Here is a 15,531-nt window from a genome sequence, read left to right as displayed (position 1 = left end):
ACAATCCCGTAAACTCTGAAACGTCTTGCACTTTTAATACACAGTATGACTAACCACTGGGGAACTGCGTGGATTCCCAGGCTTTGGACGAAGACAAGAGAATAATACAGCAGTTATTACTGTCATCTTGAGAGAGAATTACGGTTACAGCGAACACAGCACTGTTTCTTACCCACTGGGTAGTGCTTACTAAATAAATCGTATGATATGGTAAGAGGACTTGAAATTCTGATGTTTGGCGAGGAAAACTTTTTTAGATCGCTGGCGTCATATGTAAGAGAGCATGAGAGATAGTAAAGTTTCATAAAGAAAACTGTTAAAGAATTAGGAACTTATCGCTTTCCTTTGAACAACTTAAAAGAGCGTGGGAGGAAGACACTGACCAGAGAATATCACGTAGAACCAGCAAGAGGAGATAGAACTCAGCACTGACATAGAAAACTACTTGTAAACAATGGATTCGTATGAGAGTTCCAGGGGAACAAACTGAATTATATTAGGTAACGGTGTAGTGAGTGATAGTTGTTAGTGGAGCGTGGGAGGGACGCGTTGGAGTTAAAAGCGCAACTGGTGGCGCAGATACGGTGGAAGACTCGGTATACGTCACTGAGCCCCGAGGAGAGTGGCAGAGAGAGAGAGCAGAGCGCACGCTGGTTAGACGCAGAGTGGCCCCTACGCGACGGCCTTCTCCTTTGCTGCAACTGCGGCGGCGTCGACCGCTCTGGGCCGGTGCTGCGCGCGGTACGCCATGCGGTGGGCGGCGAGCGAGCGGCGGTCCCAGTCGGCTCCGCCGTGTCCGCCGCCGCCGTGGCCGCCGCCGCCGTGGCCGCCCTGCCAGCCGTGGGCCATCTCGTAGTGGTGGCCGCCCTCGTTCTGCCGCTGCGCCACGATCTTCTTGAGCGCGATCACCAGGATCAGCACCAGCGCCATCTTGCTCACGATGAGTGCCTTGCCCGCCAGCAGGAACAGGCCGGCGATGGCTGCGGGGATCAGGCCGGCCATCTTGGAGGCCATGCCCATCATCATCATGCCCATCATCTTCTTCATCTTACCACGTCCTGGGAGCAGACAATAGATTTGTAAGCCAATATTGGAGGTAATGAGGAAACAAAGAAGCGAATGGAATTCACTAAAGGTTTCCTTTGTGATAGTAGCTTTCTAGAAAACGGTAGTGTAAGTGAAATAATTCTATCTAGGTATTATACACAGTCCAGTCACATTAATTTGACCACCGCGGATGTTCAATGTCAACGTACAAAAAAATGGCTCTGAGCACCCTGGGACTTCACATCTATGGTCATCAGTACCCTTGAACTACTTAAACCTAACTAACCTAAAGACATCACACAACACCCAGTCATCACGAGGCAGAGAAAATCCCTGACCCCGCCGGGAATCGAAACCGGTACCACGGGCGTGGGAAGCGAGAACGCTACCGCACGACCACGAGCTGCTGACTGTCAACGTACAATAACAACTCACAGAGTGCAGGTGGCAGCATTAGCAGTGGATAGTATCTCGCAATGCATGTCGGGCAGACGCGGAAAACTGCGCAGTCACTGTCATAATAAGGAAACGGAGCGATTTATCTGACGTTCGGAAGGGCATGATCACTGGCTTTCGGGCCAAGGGTGGAAGCATTTTCGAAACGACAAAGTTTATTGTAAACTCTTCCTCAATGAAACTTGTTCGTGTCATCGCGGATTAAGTACAGTGTATTAAGAGGCAACTGCAGGGCACCACAGGCCGTAAGGCCGGTATTACACTATCAAATTTCTTTGTCAAATATCTTTGTCCAATATCTTTGTCAAAGATATTTGATGGTGTAATAGGGAGCTTTGTCAAATCTCGTCCAATATTTGTTCAAATCTAGGGCCTCGCCGTAGATTTGATCAAAGAAGTCGCTTGTCTTCTGTTCACTGCAATGTGACATGTTACCACATGGAGCGCTAGCATCGCTGCATTCTGTCGTCTGTAGTGTTTCTATAAACACTGCGGGTAAATACAATTGGTGTGTGCCGACAACTACAAAATTAATAGAGATGTATGAAGCTGATGAGGCGTGAGGCACGCTGAATACAAAAATAGATTACGGAGATTGGAGACCTGACCTAACCTAACCTAACCCTTTCCTGTAGCAAGGAATCGGAGTGTTACAATGAGCCTGTCTTCTGCAGATGTAGCAGTTCTTAAGTGAATATTGTGCTTTGTGATATGCCGATACACTTCATTGAGCACATACCGAAATGTATGCTCATCCATTCTTAAGTAATGACGTCCTTCACTGTAAGCTCACCTAACTGGTCTTGTTGAATGCTTTTATAGTGTCGTCGTAAAATTAATAACAAGTTGTTGTTGTCAGCCATCTTGAACTTTGACAAAAGATATGATGACAGTGTAATACAACTTCTAGCGCTACGTCAAAGATCTTTGTCAAATATATTTGACGGAATATTTGATCAAATCTTTGACAAAGAAATTTGATAGTGTAATACCGGCCTAAATGACAGGGCTTATGGTGGGTGGAGGGGAGGGGGGCGGAGGCGGCTGCAGAGATATGTACGCGTCAATAGACATAAAACTGTTGAGCAGCTGACCATCCAGATGAACCAATGAACCAAGGGACTACCGAGATCGTCTCACCGTTCAGCGAAAGCTGCTGGTTATCGATCTCAATAGCACGTGTCTGGTTAGTGCACCCATGCCGACTGCTGTTCATCGGAGACGAAGACTGGAATTTGCACGCAAATACCGCAACTGGACGTCCACAGAGAGGTAAGAGGAGGCCTTTTCAGATGGAACACGTTGTCGGAAGGTTCCAGGCCGGAGGAGGGCGCGTTATGGTCTGGGGAATGTTTACGTAGCATTCCTTGGGTGATCTCTGGGTGATTCTGGAAGTCACAGTGGATCAACATAAGTATGAATCTATCCGTGGAGACCATGTCCACGCGTACATGCAGTTTGTTTTACTTCAGCATTATGGCATCTACTGGCAGGACAATGCAACGTGTCACAAAGCTTGCATGGTATGAGCGTGGTTCAGGTATCACCAACATGAGTTTACTCTACTCCCCTGGCCATCAAACTCCCCGGATTGAAAGCCAATGGAGAACCTGTGGGATCACCTCCATCAGGCTGTTTGCAGACTGGATCCTGAACCGAGAAAGCAGTGCACATATCTCCACATCTCTGTCGGTACCTTCCAGAACATCATTACTCTCTTCACACACATCTTGCAGCAATCTACGTTGCAAAAGGTCATTGTCCTGGATTTTGATAAGTCACCACATTAATATGTCTTCACAGTTTAACTAAATACGACCCCAAAAAATTTCTATATCCAAGTTTAACAGCACATTAAACTGTGATATGGTCAACACACTACAATGCCAGGCACTAAAATTCCAACAGCATGGAGAACAGCAAACGAAATTTCATTTATAGTACGTATACAGTAAAGTAATAAGAATAAATGATAAAATTTGTACGTGAGTTATGGGTGTATAGGTGTTAAATATAGTGCACAGCAACAATGGCTGACGTTGTATTTATAGTTCCACAAACGTGTACAAACTTATTCATTTTACGCTGATCATCATTGTCGTTATTCATGTTGACATCACACCGTAAATATCTAAATCTGGAGACATGTTCCATTCCTCTGACTACAATAGTAGTTTTTGATTGAACTGGGCGATTTATTACTGAGCCATAACTTCAGTTATAGAGGGGGGATAGTTTCAGAATGTAGCATTGTCTTCCTAGTTCGTTTACCATTCACACCGTATGTTGTGCGTTTGCTTCCTCATTCTATATTAATCCTACATCATTTGCGTACAGCATAGTGATCACATGATACCTTCTTTGTCGTTTTTGTACGCGTACTTCGTACTTTCATTCCTTTTGAGATCATCAATATAGTTGTTAAAGAGTCTCGGTAACAAGTTACGTCGTTACCTGACGCCTTGATTTATTCTTATATCTTCCGTTTTTGAGTTGCCTGTGTGTACAATTATTTTTGAACTTTCATATATCTTTTTTGTTGTGTACAAAGATGTACGGAATACGCACCTTGTTTCATTATTGTCCATTGTCTCCTACTAAAGACGGCTCAGTTTTCTCGAAATCAATAAAGCAACACATGTTTCTGCCCTGGCTTCAGGTCTTTTTTCTGCTTATATTTATGCTCAATAATTTGGATGGATGAACTGAAAAGCTGATTTTGCGATAGTTCACGCAAGTGAATACCCTTGATAGCTTTGGGACTGTGTGGACGAAACTGTTCAGAAAGTCTCATGTATCCATTCCCACAGAGTCTGCCTGCAAATAGAGAAATTGTATTTAAAGGATGTCATGGTTTTCATCGACTCTTCAGACTATATATTTTGAAACCCATTTGTACGTCTCTAGCACATGTTACAATTAAATTTGCTGCGCTCTATTAGAAAATGGCTAAAGCTCAAAACTGAAATTTAGGTTTCAGATAAGTAATTTTAACAATCAATGTCTTTTTAAAAGTTTTATTCGACAGTGATTCCCCTTTAAGAAAAGTGAATCATAATAATTGTTTGGTCGCCACTTCTCTCAACGAGTTTACAAAGTCCGCAGAAAATAAATGTATCTTTTGCTTTGTTTCAGTGCAAATCTTTCACGGCTCTGTCAAACTCTGACTCTAATACTGGATCCTCCTTTTCCTTCTCTATCACGTTAGCCGATATTACCTCCCTCTTACAGAAGCTGTTTCCCATTGTCTACTGAGTTTAACACCGTAATTCCTTTCGTACACAATGTCGAAGCATGTTTTTTTTAATTTCTCCGAAACATGTTTTTACTTTCTTGTCTGCAGGATCTGTCCTTCCAACGATCAATTATTTTTTGATTTCTTCACAATTTTCCGAGTTTCTTTGTACATTCTATTGATTTCATTCATAATTGTCTCACACAGTTTTATGCCATTCCTATCCTGAAAATTTTTGTTTTTCTGTTTTCCTTATATGAGTTGAAGTTTCTCTTTTGCTGCCCCATGTTTCTTCGCAGTTACCTTAGTCGTATTCACATTTATCTTCGCCGCTTCAGTATTTACTCTGTTTGTGATATCCAATCCTATTTAATTGGACTGCCCTGAAGATTATGAACATCTCCGTATCAACAACCGCAGATAATTTCTAATTCAGATGTTCATTACTCAGTTCTTTAGTATGCCAATTATTTATACTTTGATTCTATCACACAGATTTCTTAAAACTTTATCCATTATTACTAACCTGTGATCTGAGTCTATATCTGCACGTGGCAACCTCGAGCTTCGCACTAACAATTATATCGCAAGTCTTACGTCTGACGTACTAAAATCGACAACCGGCAATAAGAACTGCTACAGAATGTCTTGATGAAGGGTCTGATGCATGCCATAAAGCACCACCAAGTACCCACACTAAACCAACAGCGACTAGATACTGCACTAACAACGGTGCATGTAAGAACTTTCTTTTCGAGTGGGAAAATATGTTCGACCCATCTAGTAGTTACGGCGAGACATCCCACACCATCCAACACTTCCTGGTAATGACACTGGATGCTGTTGATTGGATTGAGAGATGAAATTGTAATGTTAATAAATATGTGACGTACTTTCTCTGTACGTTTTCACTCTTTTATTGGTGCCATTGTTATACATCTGTATAACAAAACCGTATGTTGTGACATACATTAAATAAATAAATCGGCACATGGGAACACCTTTGACTTCAATATAAGGTATCACAATCTACGTCTCTCCATCCTTTAATTAATACGTTTCCTTCCTGTGTCTCCTGATCTTATGACTTTTAAACAGTGTATTTACTGTTACCAGTTACTGCCGAACTCAGTAGTTACCCGTGGCTCTCACTTCAATTGCTGACAATGTATTTTCCCACGGCTCTGCTTCCACTTCCTTCCATGTTCCAACACCCTATGATTACACAATTTTCATCTCCACTATATATTCTATGTTACGAATCTAATATAATATCTCTATTTTTCATCTTGTGCTTATGTTAATGACATGTACATACCCAAAACATACGTTTTGACGTTGCTTTGATCGCGTTGGTGATGAGACAGATACTATTACAGTACTGCTCACAATAAATCACTCTCTGTCATATCTTCCATTTCAAATCCAAACCTGCTTCTGTTACACCATTTCCCCTTCTTGCTGATATGTTGATTTAACCCAATGATCATCTGATCATATATCTTTATCCACTTTCCATTTCACTTCATTCACCCTTATTGCATCTAGATTGTCTTTTCCCTTTTTCTAACTTCACTGCCCATCCAGAATTTTTATATTTCGCTAGCGCTCGACTCGTAGAACGGTGTGCATTTATTAGTTTTTCATTTTCACATTATGTTTAACTCCCTATTCAAAATGTATACCCAACGACCCAAACAGCATACACATTTGGAAACTTTGGCCAAGGACAGCATTCCACTTACGAGCCACATTATGTTTCTCTAATGCAGTTGTCTCCATACTATCTTAATGCTGTTGAACACTGTGAATTCTTCCATGTTCAGTGACAGGCAGTTTACACAGAAAATGAAGAGGATACATGTAACCTCTACCCGCTTCTCCAAACCCCCCTCCCCCCCTCGCTCTCTCTCTCTCTCTGTCTGTCTGTTTGTCTCTCTCCCCTATCTCTTTTTCTGCTTTCCAAGGCCCTTGGCAATCTGAGGTGGTTTCTTCCTATACCGACTTTAGCCGCCGAAGCTACTGGTTGGTGAAAAGTATAATTTTTTCCTAGGGAAATTTTATTTGCGTAGATCGCAATAAATACAAATATAGACAACTAGTTTCGGCAATTCAAACAGCCGTTTTCAGAGCATCTACACACATCGACCATTGCGCCACTCATTAGGCTGAACTGCATTGAATGGCACAGTTGTTGATGTACGTAGATGATCTGAAGATTGCAATTTAAATTGCCGAAACTAGTTTATACATGAATTTTTTGCGACCTGGCCAAATAAAACTGCTTTAGTAAGATCGCATTTTTGAAACTCATAGATCGTTCTCCTGGTGATAAAGTCAGGTAACCCAAATGGCTATTATTCAAAATCCAAAGAGGAGCTGAGATCGAACGCTGGAATCACAACGTTTGTACAAATTGTATAATACGCTACCCCTAAATCACAGTCAAAATAAAACCAATAGTCAACGGCAGCTTAAACCTTCAATATGATAGGTTATGTGTGTAGTGATCAGGACAGAAAATCGCCTGTTGTAGAACTGAGTTAATCGGGATAAGTTGAGTTTTATATTAAACAGACTTTAACTGAAGTAGTGTCTGCAGTGCTCCGAGAATGGAACTAAGTTCTCACCCATTTGTTCGTTCAAAAGTAGATTACAAAAGAAATGCTGCAGTTGGCAAGGAATATAGGATAAACGGAGAGTTGTGATGTTGATATTATAACTCATTATGAGCCATATTTCAGTGTATTGAAAGTAGACAGTTACCCCACCAACAAAATGAAGACGATGTGGAATACAATGAAAGAGTAGTTGAAGCAGAAAACTAGGATGTAACTTCGAGAGTAAGTGTTGTACTGGTATCAGAAGCGTGTAGATTAGCAAAAACACATTAAGAAGCGCTTGGAAGTGTTACTTGGCAGACGGGGATACCAGCAACATATTATATTTCTTGGAATACTTATGACCGACCTGTACAAACTCAGCAGAAGAACTGTTAGTTACCTTCTTAAAAGAGTACATTGATCAACTTGAAGCGCTGCAGATGCTGTAGCCAGTTGGTTTTATCGAATAAGGACGGTGACGTGGGTTGATGCGCTACGGAATGGACACAAAGAGCTATTATGGATGTTGCCAAATTCGTTGCTTTATCACCGTGAACTGTCCAACATGTCGACAATAAATGGTCTTCCAACCGCGGCTACATAAAATTGCCTAAGACCAGTGATCGCAAGAAGATCCCAACCGACATGAAATGAAGGTGAGTGTAAGTCCTAGCCAATGACAATTTGTTTCAAATATGACGGAAATTGCTAATGTCAGTGAATGCATGTCCCTGTTCACCAGTTTCAGAGTGAAGTATCTTAAAGGTAGCGGAAGTAAATGATATATGGGCTCGGGAACCTCGCAAAAGGTCGTTGCTCACAGTGTCACATAGAGCTGCACGTCTTCAAGGGACAAAACATCTTAGGAAGTGGACAGTGGCTGACTGATGCAATGAGTATCGGTGATGTTTTGGGGCGTCTCTTATACCATGACTTCATTCCACTCATTCAGGTTACTGTCAAACTGAACGGGAAAGTTTATTTCAACGTTCTGGGTTACTCAGTGCTGGCTTTTCGTCTAAAATTAAATAAGTGTGCTTTGGAGGTGCTATCTCCCAAGAGAAAATCCTATTCGTGGTTTGATTTCATATCTACATCATACTCCGCAAAACACATAACTGCGTTTGGTGGAAGGTACAACCTGCTACCACTAACTTATCTGCCCCTTCCCATGTTCCACTCGTGAATGGCGCGTGAGAAGAATTATTGTCGCTTTGCTTCTAATTTCTCGAATTTTGTGTGTGTGTGTGTGTGTGTGTGTGTGTGTGTGTGTGCGTAGAGGAAGTAACATGTTGTCCGACTCTTCCCGGAAATTTAAGAGTAAACCTCTACGTGTTGCACAACGCCTTCCTTGTAGTGTCTACTATTGAAGATTGTTAAGAATCTTTGTAACGCTCTTGCATCGACTAAATAATCCCGTAATATAACGCCCTGCACTTCGTTGGATCTTCTCTATCCCTTGCGTCAGTCCTACCTGAAACGGGAACCAGACTGATACTCAAGAACGATACTCAAGAATCGGTCAAACAAGCGCTTTGTAAGCCACTTCCTCCGTGACTGAGCTACATTTCCTTAAGATTCTTTCTCCGAATCTCAGTCTGGCACCGGCTTTTCGTACTATTTTTTTAGTGGCCATTACACTTACGGTAAATCTGGATAGTTACTCCTGGATATTTTACCAGAGATAACGTTTCCAGAAATTTTACATCAATAGTGTAGTTGCACCATAGTGAATTTCTTTCCCTACTTATACGCAGTGTATTACAATCAGATTCAGGGTCAACTGGCAGAACGTGCACCATTCACAAGTCTTCTGAGGTCATTCTGCAGATCTGTGCTGTATTCTAGCATTCCTACTTTCTTATAAACAGCGCGCCATCTGCGATCAGTTTTAAAGAGCTTCCGACTCTTTCTACCTGGTCATTTATTTACCTTGTGAACATTAGCGGTCCTATGGCTCTGAGCACTATGGGACTTAACTTCTGAGGTCATCAGTCCCCTAGAACTTAGAACTACTTAAAACTAACTAACCTAAGGACATCACACACATCCGTGCCCGAGGCAGGATTCGAACCTGCGACCGTAGCGGTCGCGCGGTTCCAGACTGTAGCGCCTAGAACCGCTCGGCCACTTCGGCCGGTTTAACGGTCCTATCACACTTCCTTGTGTACCCTGGAAATTACCTTTAATGCTGTCGATTTTGTTCAGTTGAGAGCGACGTGTTGAGCTTTATCTACAAGGAAGTCTTGAACGCAGTTGTAAATCTGGTCCGATACTGACTAAACTCATTTTTTTTTCAGTAATCGGCAGTGCGGGATGATGTAAAATGCCTAAAATTTATCATCAACGAGTAACTGCAGTGAGATATGATGTACCTGAAGAAATTTGTGCACTCTCCTCCTCATCGAATTATCAAGGACTCAGGATGCGGTCTCACGCAATATGAGCACGATGTCTCCTTTTTGTCTGGCATACTTAACTGTCTTCAGTAACATGAGTATCAAGCCCTAAGCACCAAACATAAACATTCTAATGCTTAATGGAAAACATCTAGTAAATTGAAGTTTGTTCATTGATTTTTGTGACATCTAAAGTTATATGTTGCACCATTCAATTCTCACTGGAGGACGTTCCAGCTGTCTCAGGTGCTATGAGACAAATTTCCTTCTAAGAATGAGAATAAAAAGTAAGACCAAAAGATTGTTTCATTTCACTAATTCAAACATTTTTAATAATTTTACAACGAAGCTCCATAGCTAACTTATCGTAACATATTACAGAAATTATAATTTATTTTTCTAAAAAATCCCAGTAATGGGAAAGCTGTTTACACAGGAGGGATGACTCACTTAAGACATTGGATACTAGATTGACGACCTGCAGTATTTTTTACAAATTTTCTGCCAAAGCGGTTTCACTATGTAATTCGTGTCATTTAAGTATATAAGAGAACTACGGTATTAAAAAAATTTCGGTTAACTGGTCCGGTTTGTTTATCTCTAGCAATAAACGTGATGTTAGTTGAGAAAGTCCTTTATTAAACTGTGTGTTAATCTGACAGGGAACCAACTGCAAGTAGTGTCCCAGAAGGCTAGATAACAAATTCAGTTGCGCAGAAAGGAGCACAAAACTTAAGCAGAAATTTGTTTGCTATATCAAAGTTTGAGACATGCGTCGTATTAGAACAGTAAAGCAAGCATAGAATGCTTATTGTCTTGTATTGTCGTATTTCGGGTAGCAAACGAAGCCTAGTTAAATCTCCGCAAACATGTCATACCAATTATGCATAACTTGGAATTCAGAAGATACCGCAGAATCAACTGCTAAGAATGAGATATACCGACTATATATTTTATTTATTCCTGGATTAAACAAGATGAAAACAATATAGGTCGATCTCTCTTTCAAACGAACATCACAATCACGGAATCAATAATATGAATAAGAACGATCAGTGTGAAGAGCTGAAGTTAATGCCTTTGATGAACACCAAGGTGTTCATCAACCAGAAACATTTTCCAATAACTCACCAGCATTCATGAAAATTTTAGCTAGGAATAAAGCATAATTTGAAAGAAACTTGAGGGAATTAGAGGTAGTTAGTTCATTTTACTCCGTTGAATAATTTATGAGGAGAACAAAATAATCATTAGCATATTACTAATAACATTAAATAACCTGATTGCTACATGGTATCCGGCTTTTATACACCTTCAGCTCATTAAAGTGACCTGTGAAAATTAACCTTGAAAACTTTTTTCACATGTTTGTGATAAAATTTGTATTTTTTTTAAATGAAAAGATGTTTAATAAATCTAATTTAATTCACATACGAAAATTTCATTAATGACTTTTTATTTAAAATAATTATCACGAATTATTTTTTTCCTGATATGTACTACATCGATGTTGATGTCATCACTATGTGTCCAAAAAACTAACATTCTGTCTGACGTAATTTTTTCGAAAATTCTTTGTGACTCGTTTCACTCTCAACAATATGCTAGGCCTTTGGATTCTTGTGAGGTGACAGAGTAGATTCTTCGGAAAATCTTGTTATTGTTCGCAGATTTGAAAGACTGGTGAAAGAAGTAATTTTAAGAAACAACGGTTCTGCAATTTGCCTTCACAAAACAAGCTTGCAGTGACGGGCGCGCAAAGTGGCTGCGAGCGCCAATTACTACGTAATTCCCTATTGTTTCCAAGCCGCTCACTTTCTTCCTTACTGCCACTAAAAAAGAAGTGTTAAAAGCTCATTTCTTCTTAATTTTTACTTCACGAAGCAACCGCAGCTGCTTGTTATTACAGCCTCGGAACTACATGCGGTCACGTCTTAAATTCACAGTTCGTTAAATTTTATTGAAAGCTGAGAATTTACACCTTTCTGTTTACAAGATGTTTCCAGTAGAGTACAATGGCTACCCAAATGTTTCTCCATGTATCTGACATCCGTAACGGCGTTACGACAGTGGTAGGTGTATTTTCTTAGGGTTATACACGTGCGTGGGCTTTGCCTGAAAGCATTAAAGGCCGGTTATTTCCTCAACAATTCCACGTCACGTAATGTTGTCGGTACGGGTGATCTGATGGAGAAAAAATTCTTTACCGAACCAAATGAATGTATCTAAACGTCTAAATATTTATTCACGAGCTTTTCTCTTCATCCTCGGTGTCAGAGAATTATTTTCGAATTAAATCTAAGGACTTATCACACGTCTATGAGGATTATAAATATTAATTTTTAACCTCTAAACACATGTCAGCTATTTACCTACGTCTAACAGCACTGAAATCGCGAATGCTTCAGTGTACATTAGAAAGATCATTGAGGGCAGCATTATACTCTCGGCATACATCGATGAGAATAAAACGGAAAGCTTGCGTAAATACAGGTCAAACTTGAAGCATCACAGCCAAGGAGACAATTTTTCAAAGCTTCAACTACATTCACACGTGCACCAGCCCACTAGAATTAATGTAACGAGAAGAAGAGGGAACTACACTTAACATTCAGCCGTTCAACGCAAGGTGGCTTGTGGAATATGGATGCTGGTGTTCTGCTTCACGGCCGAAATAAAATTACACATTGACTGACAATTTTTATGTATTAATATACAATAGTACCGTAGATCACCAATGTTCCGTAGTACAAATGCATTTCAGCTGTGTTGATGTAGCTCAACTGCAAGAATACTCTAAAACGTTTGCTTGGAGGAAAAGCGTTAGCTTATAATTTTACGTCATATTTCCTTAAAAAGAAAGAAACTTATGTTAAGCATTAGGCCCATTGAAATTTTCGATTTTGTATTTGACAGGTATACTTGAGCATCGTATGTATTGACGTCTGTGATATTTAAGAATTTCACATGTAATGGCGGTCCGCTTCCATAACTGAGTTGTCAGCGTGTGTGCAATGCGGAGCACATTCATTCAGTTTCCAGTAGTGCCAAGAAATTTTCCATGGAAACAGATCTGTAATGGGTGGCCTCGAAATGCTAGTTCTGTACCGAGGTGAATGATAAATAACGGCTCCAAGGTCAGAAAAGCCGATAATAGCCAGGAGAGCTGTTTGCTGACCCCACGCTCCTCTTTACCGCAAGCGAGTGACGCCATATGGCGTAGGATGCCACGACGGCCGGCTGGAGTCGCGCAGTCTTCTGGACATGACCGCTGTGTTCAGTTTTAAATTTTTTAAATACATGTCATTGCAGTGAGTAATATATCGGTATTGGTAGAGACACTGCTTTTCTTACCTCTTTAATAAATTCTAATTATGCATGCTCTGATCTGACATTCTGATTTTACTCACTATTTTGTGTTCTGAAACAGTCGGAGGGTAATGTTTTACTACGTTATTTAATTAGTTTCCTGTCACGGCTGCATATATTTTCCTTAATGGTGACTAGTTTCGAACCATTCATTTCGAACCATTGCCTGCATCTTTTTCATCTGATTGTAAAACAATTCCAACGTAAAATAGGAATTTTTTTCGCTTCTTATAGTATACATTCGAACTGTCTGTTCTTGGCGCAATTGACTTTCGTACATTTGGCACCAAATTTGATTTGTATTTTCCTGTCGTTTTCTATTTTAAATTTTGGCTGCTGTCATTTCTTATTTGCTATGTCAATTTCCCAATTGAATACTAAACTGAGGAAAAGAGATACAACAAAGATTATCTGCAGATAGATGTATGACTACATAATGGTAAAATTATCACATTGTAAGCAATGCATTCATAAGAATAAATGAAGTGCATTACACATGACACGTAGATCTTTAGATACTATCGTCAGTGTGTGACTCTCTTAGGAATACGAAACTGCAAAAGACTGGCGCCACAGCTATGAACTATTACTATAATATATAAACCAAAGGACAATGAGTTTAGTTAGAAGTACATTACACAGCTAACGTAGCCTATCATCAGTGCTTCTGAGAGATCTAGGTTCTCTTACAAGAGAATAATTATTTTGCCTGCTCCAGATATATTATTAATCATGTACCCAAATGTAAACGAGATTTGATGTCTCACTATGAATGGGGTGTTGGCTAAGGTGGACTAAACAGGAAATCAGACAATACCAAAATTTTGCAGTTTTGCCCTTTTCTCGTGTTATGCCTTTTTGTGTTTGCATACTACTGAAATGGCCAGATGGCCATTTGCCACACGTAGAGGCTCTACAGTTCAGGTATCCGATCATATGAATATGGCAATATGACTTGCTGAAGCTGTAATCAGGACAAGTATAAACTGCGATCTGGGAAAAACAGCTTCTATTTTGGAAGCTTGTTACGATGGTATAGAGATCGCTCTGCTTGTGAAAATGTCAGGTAATTGCAATATAATTTCTGTTACTTGGTATTCTTTCCTTCTTTCCTTGTATACATAAAAGACACAGAGTCTAGATTATTGCTCAGAGTAAACAAACTTGTGATGATAAATGGATCCAAAACCATGAAGGCCATCTACAAATAAGCGACAGTGATAGAATTTTGTACTATAGGGAATTTCCTTTCGTTGTAATGAATGGCATCACTTTTTCATAATAGATTTATGTGAAGAGAAAGGACCCAAAAGTACATTACAGTGATAGTAAGGAACATTTTGAACATATCATATCATGTAAGCATGTAGCGATAATACTAAGAAGCGATATGAAATGTGACGATCTCGTACGATCAGTTTTAGGAAAATCGGATGAGAGAAATTTACTTCTTGGTTGTGTTCTGAGAAAATGAAGTGCATCTGTAAAGGAAATACGAGACGCTAGTGCCATCAGTTCCAGGGTAAGTTCCAGTGACCGGAGTTCTTATCAGGCAGGCAAGATCACAGACGTTCAACATATCCAGAGACATGCTTCTAGGTCCATGCAACACATCTGGAGGTGTAATGAAATGCTTGCTGAACTTAAACGGGATTCCTCGGAAGAAGCACAACGTAGTTCTCTCGAAGCCCTGTGGGTGTATTAAGAGAACCTGTATTGTTAAACGAATCTGCGAGCATTGTGCTGTCATTGTGCTAGACGCCATTAGAACATGAGAGATTAGCGGACGCACAGCATCATACCGAGAGTCATTTTAACCCCCTCGTTCAGTGAGCGAGGGAGTAGAACAGAAATCTATAGTACTGGCACGATGTTAGTACCACTTCGTACTGCACAGTAGTTGCTCGCAGTTCGTGTATGTAGGCGTACATCTCAATGAAAGCTAAACGGAAACACACCTTCCTGGACGCCCCTCTCCAGGTCCTCGGCCTGCAGCCTGGGCAGCGTCAGCTGCAGCCTGTGGGAGCTGATGAAGCGCGCCACGCGGTCCATGAGGGCTCGATCCACTCTGCCCTCCCTTTGGTCGGGGCTGCCGCTGCGATCCGCGAGGTCGTCTTGGGACGCGCCCCTGCTGCCGCCTGTCGCCTCATCCTCTTCCGACGACCGCACCAGTAGCACCGACTCCCCCAGAGGGATTTCCGGCAACCGCATGGCTCGGTCCAGGAGGCTCACAGCTCGCATCTTGAGGCAGACCGCCAGGGTGTCACCGCGTCTCTCGCATTCGTCGTACAAGCGAAAGGCCATCTTGAGGCCGACGACGAGATCTTCGTCTCCGTCTCCACTCTTGTCATCGGCCGATGCCGTCCATGTCACTGTCAGCAGTACCAGCATCCACGTTCGGAGCAGCATTTCTGGCTCCCAG

The 15,531-nt window shown here is 41.1% G+C and overlaps 1 protein-coding gene across 1 annotated transcript; it reads right to left on the bottom strand.

Annotated features, from left to right (window-relative positions):
• Positions 1–672: 672 nt before the first annotated feature.
• Positions 673–15,518, bottom strand: LOC126176149 (uncharacterized). Its single transcript, XM_049923290.1, has 2 exons — positions 15,068–15,518; positions 673–1,058 (listed from the first exon to the last, which is right to left on the bottom strand). The coding sequence occupies exons 1-2, from the start codon at positions 15,516–15,518 to the stop codon at positions 673–675; spliced, it is 837 nt and encodes a 278-aa protein (XP_049779247.1).
• Positions 15,519–15,531: the final 13 nt, after the last annotated feature.

The sequence above is a fragment of the Schistocerca cancellata genome, chromosome 3 (assembly GCF_023864275.1).
Source record: "Schistocerca cancellata isolate TAMUIC-IGC-003103 chromosome 3, iqSchCanc2.1, whole genome shotgun sequence".
Taxonomy (NCBI): Eukaryota; Metazoa; Arthropoda; class Insecta; order Orthoptera; family Acrididae; genus Schistocerca; species Schistocerca cancellata.
Note: the sequence above shows the minus strand (reverse complement) of the source record. Positions and strands in the feature narration are given on the sequence as shown.